Raw genomic sequence first — 15,078 nt, forward strand, 5'->3', positions numbered from 1 at the left:
TTTTAAAGTTTCTACGACAACGCCATCTGTAAAAAACCTTATATGCCCCCAGGGCATAACTTACAACCCTTGTCCTGAGGGCTGTGGGGGACTGGGCTCAAAAACATAATTTCTATCTGGAAATCATCTGCTCTGAACAAAATGGCTATCTCAAAATTTTGATTGGATGTGTTTCGGGAAATGGTGGGCGTGGAAGGGGTGTTAGTCGCTTTCCAATCACTTTCGAATATTAAAAAGGGCATAAGCCACTCCAATTTCCAATTGAATGAGCGGTTTTCGAAGTTTCTATGACAACTTCTTCGATACGAAGTGCCCTGCTCTAAAAGAAAAAAATTAATAAATAATACAATGTGCCAACATCGTTCTTATATGACCCCACGGCAAAACTTAAAACCCTTGCCCGGAGGGTTGTGGGGCAGTGTCCTCATCTTTACTTAGTCACCGTTTCTTGTTTCCTTCTCGAGTTTCCCCGTTCTTTACTTAAGCAGCACGATCGTGCTGCCTATGATTAATGCAACAACTTTCTATATAAACATTATATGCCCCCAGGGCCTTACTTACAACCCTTGCACTGAGGGATCTGAGGGGGTTATCATCCGAAAAGACCTAATTTCCAGAACGTTCAACTACGTTGAACAAAATGTATATCACAAATTTTGATTGGATGTGTTTGGGAAAAGGTAGGCGTGAGGGGGGCATAAGTCACTATCCAATCACTTTCAACTTTTAAAAAAGGTACTAGCCCTTTCAATTTACAATTGAATGAGCCCTTTTGAAGTTTCTACGAAAACGCTTTCCATCAAAACTTTATATGCCCCAGGGCATATCTTACAACCCTTGCACTGAGGGCTCTGAGGGGGTTATCATCCTAAAAGACCTAATTTCCAGAACTTTCAACTATGTTGAACAAAATGGATATCTCAAAAATTTTAGTCGATGTGTTTCTGAAAATGGTGGGCGTGAGAGGGGCGTTAGTCGCTATCCAATCACTTTCAACTATTAAAAAGGCACTAACGCTTTCAATTTCCGCTTGAATGAGCCCTTTTGAAGTTTCTACGACAACGCTTTCAATAAAAACTTTATATGCCCCACTGGGCATAACTCACACTGGGCATAACTTACAACCCTTGACCTGTAGGGCTGTGGGGGGAGGGGTTGCCATCCTTAAAGATGTAATTTCCAAAACTTTCAACTACGTTGAGCCAAATGGCTATCTAAAAATTTTGATTGGATGTGTTTGGGGAAAAGTTGGGCGTGAAGGGGGGTTCAGTTGCCCTCAAATCACATTCGAATATTACAAAGGGTGCTAACCCCTTAAATTTCAATTCGATTGAGCCATTTTTCAAGTTTCTACGACACATATTTCAATAAAAACCTTATATGCCCCCAAGGCATAACTTATAATCCTTACCCTGAGGGTTGTGGGGAAGTGTCCTCCTCAAAAATATATTTTCTATCTGGAAATCAACTACGCTGAACAAAATGGCTATCTCAAAATTTTATTGGATTTGTTTGGGGGAATGATGGGCGTGGGGGGGGGGGGGGGCTAGGTACCCTCAACTCACTTTTAACTATTAAAATGGGTAGAAGCCTTTTGAATTTCCAATGTAATCAGCGTTTTTTGAAGTTTGTATCAAAACGCCTTCTGTAAAAAACCTTATATGCCCCCAGGGCATAAATTAAAACCCTTGCCCTGAGGGCTGTGTCCTCCTCAAAACATCTTTTCTATCTGGAAATCAACTACTCTGAACAAAATGGCTATGTCAAAATTTTTATTGGATGTGTTTTGGGGATAGATGGGCGGGGGGGCTAGTTGCCCTCCAATCATTTTCGACTATTAAAAAGGGCACTAGAACTCTCAATTTCCAATCGAATGAGCCCCTTTTGAAGTTTTTACGACGATCCCTTCCATATGAAGTGCCCTGCTCTAAAGGAAAAAATTAATAAATAATACATTGTGCCAACATCGTTCTTATATGCCCTCAGGGCATAACTTAAAACCCTTGCCCTGAGGGTTGTGGGGTAGTGTCCTCCTCTTTACTTAGTCCCCGTTTCTTGTCTCGTTCTTGAGTGTCCCCGTTCTTTACTTAGGCAGCGTGATCGTGCTGCCTATGATTTATACAACAACTTTCTATATAAACCTTATATGCCCCCAGGGCATAACTTAATATATATATATATATATATATATATATATATATATATATATATATATATATATATATATATATATATATATATATATATATATATGTATATATATGTATATATATATATATATATATATATATATATATATATATATATATTATTAATTATCTGTAAACCCGTCATTCAAAAAAAAGGCAGACGGAGCATATATATATATAAAAAAAAAAAAAAAAAAAAAAAAAAAAAAAAAAAAAAAATCGGAGACCAAAGATGGTTCAGCTTTGAAAGCCACATATTATATACAGAGACTTGATTTTCAACAGATATAACAGAATCATTTTTAAAACTTTTAATAACTTTTATAAATTAATAATTTTATAATCACTTTTATAATGTTCGAAAGTACAAGAATTCCATTCTTTAGCATAATCAATAATAACGTAAAAAAAAAACTATTACAGAGGAGAGATAAAAAGAAGAATAATTTTGAATGATCACACGATTTAATTATAAAAATTCGCTCCTTTGAAACACCATAACTTAAGTAACATTCATATACGAAATATGGTACATAATTGAATAACACACAAATATAAATCTAGTCGCCAAGATCAGTATCCCCATCTCCAAGAAGAAACAGCACATGAAAAGAGAGGGCTAAAAACCCAGTTCCAAGGAGATCACCAATGGCAGTCAGATAAGGGATGGCGCTGCTATCTGGATCAATACGTCGTTGCCACATAATATATATCATAGCTTGAGCTATGTACAGAAGTAAATACACCTGTAAAATGACAAAAAATAAAATTAAAAAATGAAAAAAAAAAACAGTTTCAAGGAGATCACCAATAGCAGTCAGATAAGAGATGGCGCAGCTATCTGGATCAATACGCCGTTGCCACATAATATATATCATAGCTTCAGCTATGTACAGAAATAAATACACCTGTAAAATGAAAAAACAAAACAAAAAACTCTTGAACTTTCTGTAGCGTAAGGGCCTTTTCCCGTAAGGGCCTTTTCCTCCAGCATTTTAAGAGCGTAACACACGAAAAGAAAAAACTGGCTGTTTCTAGAACAAGGTAGCATAATCTTTGCAAATTATTTCAAATTATAAACCTCAGGACCAAACTAATAAATCCGCTTCGTAAAACCTTTATGTTATGTTAAACCTTTATTTTTTTTATTTTTTTATTTATTTATTACCCGTCAAAAAAAGGTACAAAAAGATGGAGTACCACTAAAAAAGAAAAAACACACACAAAAAACAAATTACAACACAATACACATAATCGAACAAATTACAAAGACGAGAAACAATTCAATTATACACTGCATTTCAAGTACGTAAGAAATTTTACTGTTGAAACTCCCAAATACTGGAGAAACATAAGCAATATGATTGATAACTTCAATTAAACTAACCTAACCTACAGCAAAATACTTGATAACTTCAATTCAAAACCAACGGACTCAATCAACTATTCTAAATATGACAAGAGACAGTAAAAAGACTAAATGTGACAAGAGATGTGCAAATAAAACTAAACGGACAGCGATTTACTGCCTTAGCAAACGGTACCAAGGGTGGGAAGAGACTTTCTCGTTGTACCGTTTAATTTGTTCAATTATAGCTGCCGTTGGGTCCGCAATTTTAATTTTTTTAACAAGGTGTGAATTTCTTGTCCACGGCGGGAGCCGCAACAAGAACTTCGCATACATAAAAAACGCGGATCTGAGCTTTCTTTTCTCTGGCTCGGGAAAAATTCTCCAAAACGGGCTTAGATACAGGAAATGGGGAAGGGATACTGCGTAATAAAGTCGAGCCAGAATTAAACGGTTTAAACAGATTTTAGATGAGACTACTGTAAGCAAAAGCCAGGCGTTTCCAGAGATGATCAATAAGAAGGGAGCGGGTAGTTTTTAGATCCTTTCCAATTGGTAAACCAAGGTAAATAATTTTTGAGACAGGGGCTACAGACAGTTCTCCCAGCCTCAAAGACTTCTGCGGGTAAAATTCAAGACCAATGCGACTGTAATTTGATTGTAGAGTGGAGAAGGTGGTCTCTGTACCTGCGACTGTGCGGCTGGGATTCAGAATGTCATCGGCGTAAGCGATCATTGTAACGTCTATGCCACGAGCTATGCATGTTGTCTCGATAGTAGACTGTGGTTCAATAATACAATTATTAAAGGCACAAGAAGATGTGACTGATCCTTGTCGAGCACCCTTTTTTACTGGGACTACAGGATTCCCTCGGTAGGACAGCATCACGTCTGGTGTATATTCAGTGAGGGCTCGACCATGGCCAGGAAACAGGAGTTCAGCTTGTAGGTGGTCGTTCATGTCTTTAATGGGTAGTAGGATGTCCTTCTGTACATCTCTCTTTCCCATATCCAAAATGAGTTGGTCATGGAGAAGTGAGTCGTAGGTACGGCAGACGTCATGTATATTTATAACTACGAACTCCTTTGATTCATCAGTGTCAATAAAGACTGAAATTGAAGCAGAAATGGCGTGCCCATAACAAAAGCCCTTCTAGTGCCCAAACTGGTAAGGGAGTGCTCAGAATTTTCCTTGGATTTCATCAATGACCAAAAGTTCGAAGATTTTGCAAAGCGTTGGTGCTATTCCGTTGGTGCACATTCCGAAGTAATTTTTCCTTTCTTCGGGACTGGCCTAACCGACCCAGTACTGAATGCCGATGGTACGAGTCCAGTAGTGAAGATCATCTGAAAGAGAAGAGTTAGGTGCCCCATGAAAGTTGGGCTGCAATGGCTAAGGTGAAGGCGGATAAACGGTCAATGCCAGCCGACTTCTTTTTCAACCGTCAGACCGCAAACGCAACCTGTTATTGGGTAACTATGAAATCTGTATCTGGAATTGATGAGAGGAGGGATGAAAGTTTTTCTTGAACAGAAATGTTAAGATCCTGTTTTGGGGCTGAAAACTCATCAAGGTAATAGTTTATCCATGTTAAAGATGGGATATCTGACTCGGGATCCGCTGACTCCTTCTTATCAAACATTTTCCATAACAGATTAGGATTTTTAATTACTTTTTCAGAAAGCTCAGATTTCAACTGCACACGGTGAGTTCCTTCCCAAACCTACGCTTAGATGCAACTCTAATCTCTTTAACTACTCCTGAGTCTGGTCTACCACATTCTTTCCATATCCCGTAACAGAAGGTAGCTCGGTCGCATTCTAATTGTAACATAGGGTTAGAAGACCATCCCTTTTCTTGAGTTTTTTGTCTGGCACGAGACTTGGGTACTCCCTGAGATTCGGCAAATAGAAGAGCATGGGTCAGTTCGGCGTAATAAATATTAAGACGCAGCCGTGCATCTCTTTCATCACGATGAGAGAGTTTCATAAGTAGGTCAAACGGTACGCGAATTTTTGACAGAACAAGATCACAAGATCACCAGAAACTTGAAACTTTTCTTTATGAATTTTACGCCAAACCGGAACCTCATGCCACCTCTGAGTGAGTACCGACGAATTATTCGCAGCGGAAAACGAGGTAGGCCTACTGATAATACACTGAACTGGGAAATGATCCGAAGTGAAACTATTCGGAAGGACAAGAACCTCACGTACTGGCAAAGAACAAGAACTAACAATGTGGTCTAGATTGGACGTAGAACCAGAATGGTGGATATACGAAAAGTTCTGGTTTTTCCGGTGAATAGTAAAGCAGTTCTCAAGTATCCCTATTAGAATGAAACAACGACTATTTTGGGCACTAATATCAACTTCTAAATTACAGTTAAAGTCACCGACTATTATGCACTCAATGGACCCGCTTTTGGCTTTTTTAAGGCAGTGGCCTAGATTGGCAGCACTTAAAGCAAAAGCACTATCAGATTTGTCGTCATGGGAATCAGTTGGAAGGTAAACATTTATAACTAGCAGGTTATCTAGTCTAGTTGCAAGAAAATTGTCACTGTTCCCGTCTACTTCGCACGCGAAACGATTGCTAACCAACGTGGCAATACCGCCAGACGGACCTCTAAAATCCTCTAAAAGACGTCATAACATCTAAAATTTTACAACTTTAGTTTTTTGGGGATTTAGGGGGGAAAAGGTACCTAGGTTAGGTTACGTATTTAATATATGCTATGCTTTACCCCCACCCCCTGATGTGCAAATATATAGCCGAAATTTGTTTCTAAACTATTATATACTGATTACTATTATATAAACTTATAAATTTTTGTTTTGTTTTATGACGGTTAGTGGTTCTGACGGATTTTCCATTTAGATGTTATGACGTTTAGTGCTTGTGACGGTTAGTCGAAATGGTAGCACCCCTAAACAAATCCTGGAGCGAAAATTAGCGCAAGTTTCACCCGTACTGAATAAACATGGGTGTTTTTAGCTTTAAATCCCCTGTGTCATTCCAGCTCATAAAGTAGTTCCCCTGAACTTAGAGCTGAAGTTTGAGCTTCTCATGTAAAAATACCAATAAGTTACATAATAAAATGCTCAAGTATAACCGAGTTCGAAGCCCAAATGTATAGGTGTATACCATTCTTTTTAAAATTCCACCTCCACTCTTTTCCACGGAGCTAACCATCCAAAACTTATAGCTACATTTATATACCATCTACACTTACGAAGAAAAATATTTCAAAACAAAATTCAAGTTTGATCAGTTGCACTTCCACAGATTTAATTTAATTTGAGCTAAATCTTAAAATGAATATATATACTCTACCGGCAATCTTGATAATAATAAGCTTTACTAATTTTTCTTTTATTAATCTTTATGTTTTACTATCTTAGTTTTAGGTTTAACTTTATACATTTAAATAGACATTCCCTAACAAAAAAAAACCCGTACCAATACCAAAAGTGAAAAAACAAATTTAACATGGATTCGTAATTCCGTATTTCTAGTATAGTAATGTAATTACTAATATAAATAATTCTGTTATACCCCAGTCTGAGCAAGGCAATGCAAAAATTCATTTAAAAACGTTCTCAAATCCTCAAGCATCAAAGAATTAAGTTTTTATCTTTTATTTTCAACCTTTATTATAAAAAATCCTAGCAAAAATTGACCAGTCGTATGTTGCAAGGCAACATGAAGGGTTGCAGAACCTTTGGTCTACTTAGACGATGGATCTTGTTCCTTGGCCGTCAATTCGTAGCGTAGTTGTCAACAAAAAAAAAAAAAAAAATTAAAAAATACTTTTTCTTATTATGGAAAAATAAGAATTGTCTCTCTCTCTCTCTCTCTCTCTCTCAAAAAAAAAAAAAAAAAAAAAAAAAAAAAAAAACACGTTAACTCTGTGGCGTTAAGCAAAATGTTCATAAGTCCACTTTTTATGATTTTAGAGGAGAGTAAAAACAATGAAAAAATCTTTTTCACAAATCAAAATGTAAAAAAATTGAAACTTTTGAGACTGATTCCTAGTTAATTTTCGGAGCGGAATTCGATTGAAATGTTCAAATTGCTGAATTGTTTTTTATTTAGAAGATAAGGGACTTATGCCTTTTTTGCAAAATGAAAATTTTAAAAATTCGACTTTTTTTAATTTGCAAAAAGGGTACAAGTCCTTTCAGAGTTTTATTTCTTCGCTTACAATACATCAATTAAATACAAAAAATTAATCAAAATCACTTTAAGAATGATTAATCTTCTTCTGGAGGCTCAGCTTCGTCTGGAATGTAGTCACGAAGCGCATTGTCATACAGAAGATTTCCGAAGAAACGGGGAAGATCCTCTGGGATGAAAGGAAGAAGGGAGATGAGGTCATCGTACTTGGCTTTGCTGATTGTGTGGCTATTGGGAAATTTCGGGGAAAGAACTGGGATAGTAGCAACTCTACCACTTTTTCGTAAATTCATGGTTCGGAATGGTTCGTCATTCTTGTGGGAAGTTTTGAACTGCACTATTCCTAACTCCTTTGTGTACCGGAACCAACGGATGTCAGTCCACTTGAACTCTGTTTTGTCAACGTCAATGTTTCTTCTGACGAAGACTTTCTTAAAGAATTCAACAAAATCTAAGATTTCATCCTTTTTCATTTGATGAAGCATTCATAGATAGCTTGCCTCAGGCAGTCCTGATGACATTTGTCCAGTCAGCAGGCACGTTGACTTGAATGTTGGTCGTTTTCTTGGCCTTCTCTATCCTTGCATGATCCGAATCACATTCAAGATGTGTGTGGCCTGGTTCGAGAAACTTCTGGTCAATTACTTCCAGCTCTCCAATAACAACTTTGGAAATAAAGTAAGATAGCATCCCAGTAACAATAGAATTTCTATTCTGACCACTGCATGTGTCAGAGAAAAGAACGATGTGCTTGAGATTGGGCCAAATTTTACCAAGCAAAAAGAATAAAGCGGAGGCAACCTCACTAGCTCCCTTTTCTGACTGTCCCTCATGCCACAAAAAATAGTGGGATTTTTCTACTTCTCCTGAAACATGCACTGTTAAATTATACGTCCAGAGCTGACGCTTATATAATACTAACTTCGCCTTAACATCTGGGGTTGGAAGGCTTTGTTACATGTTAAACGTCCAAAGTTCCAAAGTTACTCCTGATTTTAGTGCTTTTTCTTTGTCTTCCTTTTTTTCTGTCATAAGCTAGTTTGAAGGCATTGGCACGCTGCTCTTTTTTAAGGATTACAAGATTTCCAGGATCAGGATCTGCCTGAATTTTCATTGTCAAGCTTTCACATAGGCCACAGGAATCATTGGCTGCAGGTTTGAATCCGAAATTGAAGTTTTCATAGAACACTTTCTTATAGTGACTGATCGATACATTTTTTCTACCCTCTTCTTCACACTTTGCCTTGTAAAGGTCGAACATTTTTGCAATGTTTAAATTCAAGGATATACTCTCTGGAGGTATGGGCTCTTGAATAATGCGACTCAAAGGCCGGGAAAGAGTTTATGTGTTTTTTTTTATAAACTCCATATCAGTTTCTGGACATCACCAAACTCAGTTATCTTTGAAACTATTTCTCTCAGTTCTCTATCTGTGATGTCGAATGTCCCAATAAAATAGGTTTTACAGACAGTTTCTACTTCTCCAGTGATATTCTTGAGCGTGTACTGGTAGGAAGCACTTCTTACCCTATTGCTCTCGCCCACTCTCTTTCTCTTTCGCTTTGGTTGACCTTTTCTAATCAGTCCAGCCAAAAACTGCTGTTGCACCAGTTTGTCACCAGCTTTCCAATAAGAGTCAAACATTGCTTGCCTGGCTGCAGTCTCTACTCTATCGAAACAGCTACCCTTACATTTTCCAAAACAGTCCTTGAAAGTTCTAGCACTATGTACTTTCTTGGAGAGGGTCATGTACTCTTCACCCTTTGCTTTCAGCCTACTTCATTACTGTCGGCTCAGCTCATGGAGCTTTTTTCGTCCTTTCTTTCTTCCTGAAGACTCGCGAATTCCTGATTGATTGTTTCCATCAGCACCGTGGTTTGCATTCAAGTTTTCTTCAGAAACATCTGCATTTCCCTGGCTTGTATCTTGATAGTTTCTCTCAGAACTATGAGTTGCATTCAGGTTTACCCCAGAGCCATCTGCATTTCTCTGACTAGTATTCTGATTCCCTGACTAAACAAATGAAAATCTCTCACTATTTGTTAGTCTATTTGAAAGTTAGCGCCAAAAGTAAAACTAAACAAGTAAAACCGAGATAAAAGCTCAGTTCTTCATCCATACGACGACGATTCAACGACGGTTGGATGAAATTTCAAAAAACGGCTTATAAGCACGAACTGAAACGTCGTTTTACAAAAAAAAAACCGCTTATTAGTAAAACCGAGGTTTGAATGGCGAAAACGAACGCAGCTCATGTGAAAGTTTTGAAAAAATTGGACTTAGGCCCTTTTGGCGTAACGCTTTTTTACGAATTTGAAGTTATGCTTCCTGACACCCAATCAATATTGCTAGTTTTAAAATGCACCTTGTATACAATCTAATGCTTCATTTCCTAGTCCACATAAAATTTGCCATAGTCTATGCTATTTACTGTTGTAAAATTACCTTAAAATAAAAACCTTGTCAGTAAAACTGGTAAAATAAGGTAAAATCGGTAAAATACAGTAAAATAAGGTTCTCCCTTGGAAATATAGGGTAAAATTGCTGTTTTGTAGTTGTCCTGTAGCTAGAAGACCAGTTGAGCTTTTTCTTGTCCATCTTTTTTTCAGCTTTAAATAAATTTTTTTAAAGATTTTGATTTTTCAAGGCTTAAAAAGGTAACACTATTTTGAAAACAAATAGGTAGAAGTGTTCTTAACGTAAATGAATTCAAGTTTTGTTAAAATACTATTTAGTTTAGGGCACACAAGTTTGATTGATACTCCTTTTTTCTTTTTTTTTTTAATAAATAGGCGTTGGTTTGCTTAGGGTCAAAGGCAGGGGCCAATTTGGGCCCAATCTCAAACTTCTTTGAATTTCTGGACATTTTTAATCAAATTCCCTAGCATTTTTTTTTAAATCGTCCTCTCCCTTCCCACAAAAAAAAAAAAAATCATTTATGACTTCCACTTCAGTTCTTTTTTATGATATACCCTCTATAACACACTCATTCATCAGCAGTATAAAAAAAAAATAAAAAAAAAAGCCGAGTGGGTCCCTTTCCATTTTGTTCCGTTTTCATCTCAGCGTAGGCGTTAAAATAAAAGATCGTTAATTTTTCCCGTCGTTTATTGTTTTGACAATAGACGGCTGCATTGCTGCCGTCGACATTCATTTTACCAAGCGGTTTTTTTTGCCCTATGTGTCCATTGCAGTACTACTCTATACAACTCTAAGAAAAGCTCGATAAAAAACGCCAAGTATATCTTGGGGCTAAACGGCCGTCTAACTTAACAAAGCGTATCGGGACGATAGAGTGCATTAAAGTAGAGGTGGTTATAATTTTTAAGGGTTGGGACTTTACCTGAAATAAAATTCAGTGGGCGGTTAAAAAATCTACAGACTACAGTCTTTAACCGTGTGATTAATTCATACGAATATTAAAGAGCGACATACAATGTATTTTTCAATGTGTAGGGGGGGGGGGGGGGCGAATTTTATTTTTTTTTAAATTGTTTTCATCGAAAATAAAAAAAGGCTTATTATCTATTATGATCGACTGACGTTGCAACAATTTATTGTTTACCGCCTAGTGTGTCCACCCTAGAGTAGCAACAGCAAAAAATGCTCGGTGAAAAACGCCAGTTTTGTCTTGGGCCTTGAGCCTAGAACACACGTAGCTTTTTTGGGTACTCCTTTCAGCAGCTCAGTCAAATCAATAGTTATATTATTGATCTCAACTTATTATTTAGTTTTTTTTATTATGTTAAGTTCTTTTATTATTAAAATTTATATTATTTTTCAATATTTATTTTATTAAAAAATATTTAATTAAATTTTAAATTGTTTCCTTATTATTTTTCAAGCTCAAATCTGCAGCTCAATAGAAAATTTTTCAAGCTCAAATCGGCACCGTTTTCTTTGCAAATCGACACTGATTTACCAAATAGACGCCGAAAAAAGCTACATTTGTTCTAGGCTATATACTGAGTACCATTGCTACAGACCACAGACCAAATGATATTGTTTTCTGTAATTTTCTTAGTGGAAATACTACATAAACTGTTCATTAAAAAAGAAGAGGTAAATAAGGTGATATGCTGCAAAAGAAGGGTTAGTCGAATACCAATTTATCACTCAATCATAAACACTTTATGACCAAATTATTGACTACAACTAACAATTATATTATTTTTTGCCCTGCTGTGTCTCCAATAAAAATCAGAATAACAATATCGTATCCGAACCAGTTTCTCCCAGCCTTTGGGTAGTTTTGCACGATGTCAACTACATGGCACCGCAAAGTATGTCAGTAAAATATGTAAAATATCAGTAAAATACGTAAAATACTGATCAAATACGTGAAATGCATAAAATAGTAAAATAGGTAAAATATCAATTTTACAGGGTCCGCAAAATTACGGTAAAATATGTAAAATACCCGATTTTACGTGACCAATTTTACCATTTGCAACATTAATGCTGTTATTTCAAAAGTTATTGCATGTACAATCTAGGGCTATGTTACTTTGCCTCAAAATATAATTCATATTATTCGTTTCATATGCATCGGATATAAAAACAATTTGCTATCCCAGTCATGTCAATTCACGAGAATTTAGAGTGTGGGGACAAAATCTATTTTCCAAAATATAAAAGAGGGAAATTTTGTCCTTTTTCAATGAAAATGCCAAAGAACCGACTTTGCAATGAGAATACCTCCTAAAGATGTGTTGTTCAAAACCTAACCCCACCCCATTGACACCACTGGTCAATGACTAATTTCCATATAAAGGCCATGCTGATAATTATTATATTACTTCAATGCGTTGCATTGCTATTTACAATCCTTACCTAGTCACTTGCTTAATATTAATTTGTCCTACCCTAAAATATATCGGAAACAAATCAAAATGTAGACGAACTAGCACAAGCATGTAATCCCTTGTCCATGAAGAGGGACAAGCAATTTTTTTTACAAGTAACTCTTTGTGATAATAGAGAAATCCCCAAATAATGAAATTTTAAGGCATGGGAGCACCTCGGTTGTAAAGCCCAAGGGTCTAAAATATCTTGATCAACGTCTTCTTGGCTGTAGGGACCATCCTGACAAAACTTCAAACGAATATGGACACTTTAGTGAGGAAGGTAGGTCAGGCTCAGAAGTGGTGGACCCCTCTGAAAATCCATTCGCTCTCTTCCCTGGGCCCAGATTACTTCCCCTATATTTTTCAAGCAGATTAAAGGTAGAACTAAGAGAAGAGATCTTATATGGACACTATTAAGACAATATTATTGAGACACAAAAATAAAGAGCGTATTTGAAACTTTTCCCAAAGATTTTACTTATACTTATTTTATTTAATTTACTTTAACATATTTTACTTATAAGAGGGATTTAGTTAGTTGTTATCTTGCGGATTTTTTTTTCATCTCTTCGTAAGCAAATACTCTAAACAAAACTGATCCCACAAAAGACCAAAAAACTTGTTTACGAATTGTCACACGACAAAATAATGAAAAAAAAAGTAGAAAATGACAACAACGCAAGGATACTATGAATAAACATACCTGAAGAAGTGCAGCGAGTAGATAAAATATCATAAAGATTGGAGTAATAGAGGTGTGACCTGCTTTTAAGTAGCCAATTGCCATTGTGAAAACTAAATGACCGGGAACTACTAGCATCAACAGAACCCGCGCAGTTCTTGAGTGGTCATTGTCCTAAAGAACAAACCATTTAATGGGTATCAACATTAAAACAGAGATTAAAGCAAATAAAAGAGCATCCAAAAATTTATAAATTTATACAAACTCCGTGTAATTGGAGAGGCAAATCTGAGATAAGCCCTTTTTAGGATTCTATAAAAATGATATCATTTCATTTATTGATAGATAAGTCTATCTATCATCCGTCTGGTTGTCATTCCTAGGGCAAAACTAAGCTAGATAGTCATAAAATTAAGGGATAAAAGATTGGATTGATAAAGGGTCGTTTAACCCATTAGTTTCCAAAGTAGGAGATGGACCTCTTGCCCCGTTTACGAGATATTTGTGACTCTCCCAAGGGATTTTTGAATCCTCGGGAGGTTTAAACCCCTGGATGTTGTCTCAAAAAGCGGCTAATCTTTTAATGTACTTCTAGAATTTACTCCAATAAACTATTCATGTTGTTTAATTGATGATGTGTGTTTATTGTGTTTTCCTTTCAATTTCTCAATTTCTGTTTCTTCTCTTCTCCTACTCCATCAGTAATGTGGTTTTGTAGAAAAATTATACACGTATTTTATTATGTGAGAAGAGTTGTACTTTGAGGAATTTTCCATGGAGGCGAGCTTGATTTCCCGGCAATATTTGAAAAACGATCAGAAATTAAATATAAAAAAAAGTTTTTCAATTGAAAGTAAGGAGCAACGGTAAAACTGAAAACGAACAGAAAGTGTAACTTGTATGAGGGGGGCTACATCCTCCTCAACACCTGGCTTTTAAGCTAAAGTTTAATTTTGTGTCCCGATTCTTTAAGAATGATTCCTGAATAAGAATAAGAATCTCTTTTAAAAACTAAGAACTTTGGCATGAAGAGCAAGGTATTGGGAAGAGGGGACCCACCTAATAAACTAAATAATAAATATACATAGGCTAGGCTAGCAACAGTAGTGATTAGGCCTATTATGTTTGAAAAGAAAATTAAGTTGAGAATAACATGGTACGATCCTCTAGTTTGTATTAAATCTATGTCCTAGAAACAACAAGGCCTAGGCTATTGTTCAAAGATGTAGCTGTACCTCAAACAAGATGGTGAATGAACCAAGATCCCAAATATGAAATAAGCAGTGTGGTAACAAAAGAGTAGCCTTATTTGATTCCTGATTCAGTTTTGTTTCAAAATACAATTTTTACTTCCCTGGAAACCCCTTAATAGGCAAGATAATGTCTAAAGCTATATATTTATATAGCTTATATGGCTGGCCCCCAGCCCCTCATTGCACTTCCTGCCTGAAGGGCCATAAACAGAGATCAGTACCGCCGGCATGGACTTTAAGGGCATAGTGCCGCCCGCTTTTTCTTATGATTACAAAGGGTTTATGGATTTTCCCGTAAGCTTGATGTGAAAGAACGTGTTTAAGCGGGGTTGGTTGAGTTTTTTAACTTAACTGAACCACTTAGTGTCGACAACTATCCTGGTAAATTTTTCGTGGATTGTCGTTTATTGGGCGTAGGATGAAAGTCACTCTACGACTGAATTATGAATAATAATTTGCATAGATAAAAAATAGTCTTCAAGAATTTATACAACTTTAATTCAATCTATCATAAACAGTTCCAGAAAACTATTGAGTTAGTCACTGTTTAAAAGAGTCTAGAATTATGATGCATAAACG

At 36.3% G+C, this 15,078-nt stretch overlaps 1 protein-coding gene across 3 annotated transcripts in view; it reads right to left on the bottom strand.

Moving 5' to 3' along the window:
- Positions 1-2,521: 2,521 nt before the first annotated feature.
- Positions 2,522-15,078, bottom strand: part of LOC148939498 (solute carrier family 41 member 1-like) — a 91,893-nt gene continuing 79,336 nt past the window's right edge. Inside the window, exons 8-9 of one of the 3 annotated variants that reach the window (XM_089106696.1) lie at positions 13,268-13,420; positions 2,522-2,935 (exon numbers count right to left, since the gene is read on the bottom strand). In XM_089106696.1, coding sequence (XP_088962822.1) covers positions 2,750-2,935; positions 13,268-13,420 — 339 coding nt within the window. In that variant the 3' untranslated portion in view covers positions 2,522-2,749. The remainder of the gene's footprint in view (positions 2,936-13,267; positions 13,421-15,078) is intronic. The other 2 variants (XM_089106697.1, XM_089106698.1) reach the window with 2 other exon arrangements.

This window comes from Artemia sp. Qi Xiang Cuo, chromosome 21 (genome assembly GCF_049724085.1).
Source record: "Artemia sp. Qi Xiang Cuo chromosome 21, ASM4972408v1, whole genome shotgun sequence".
NCBI lineage: Eukaryota > Metazoa > Arthropoda > Branchiopoda > Anostraca > Artemiidae > Artemia > Artemia sp. Qi Xiang Cuo.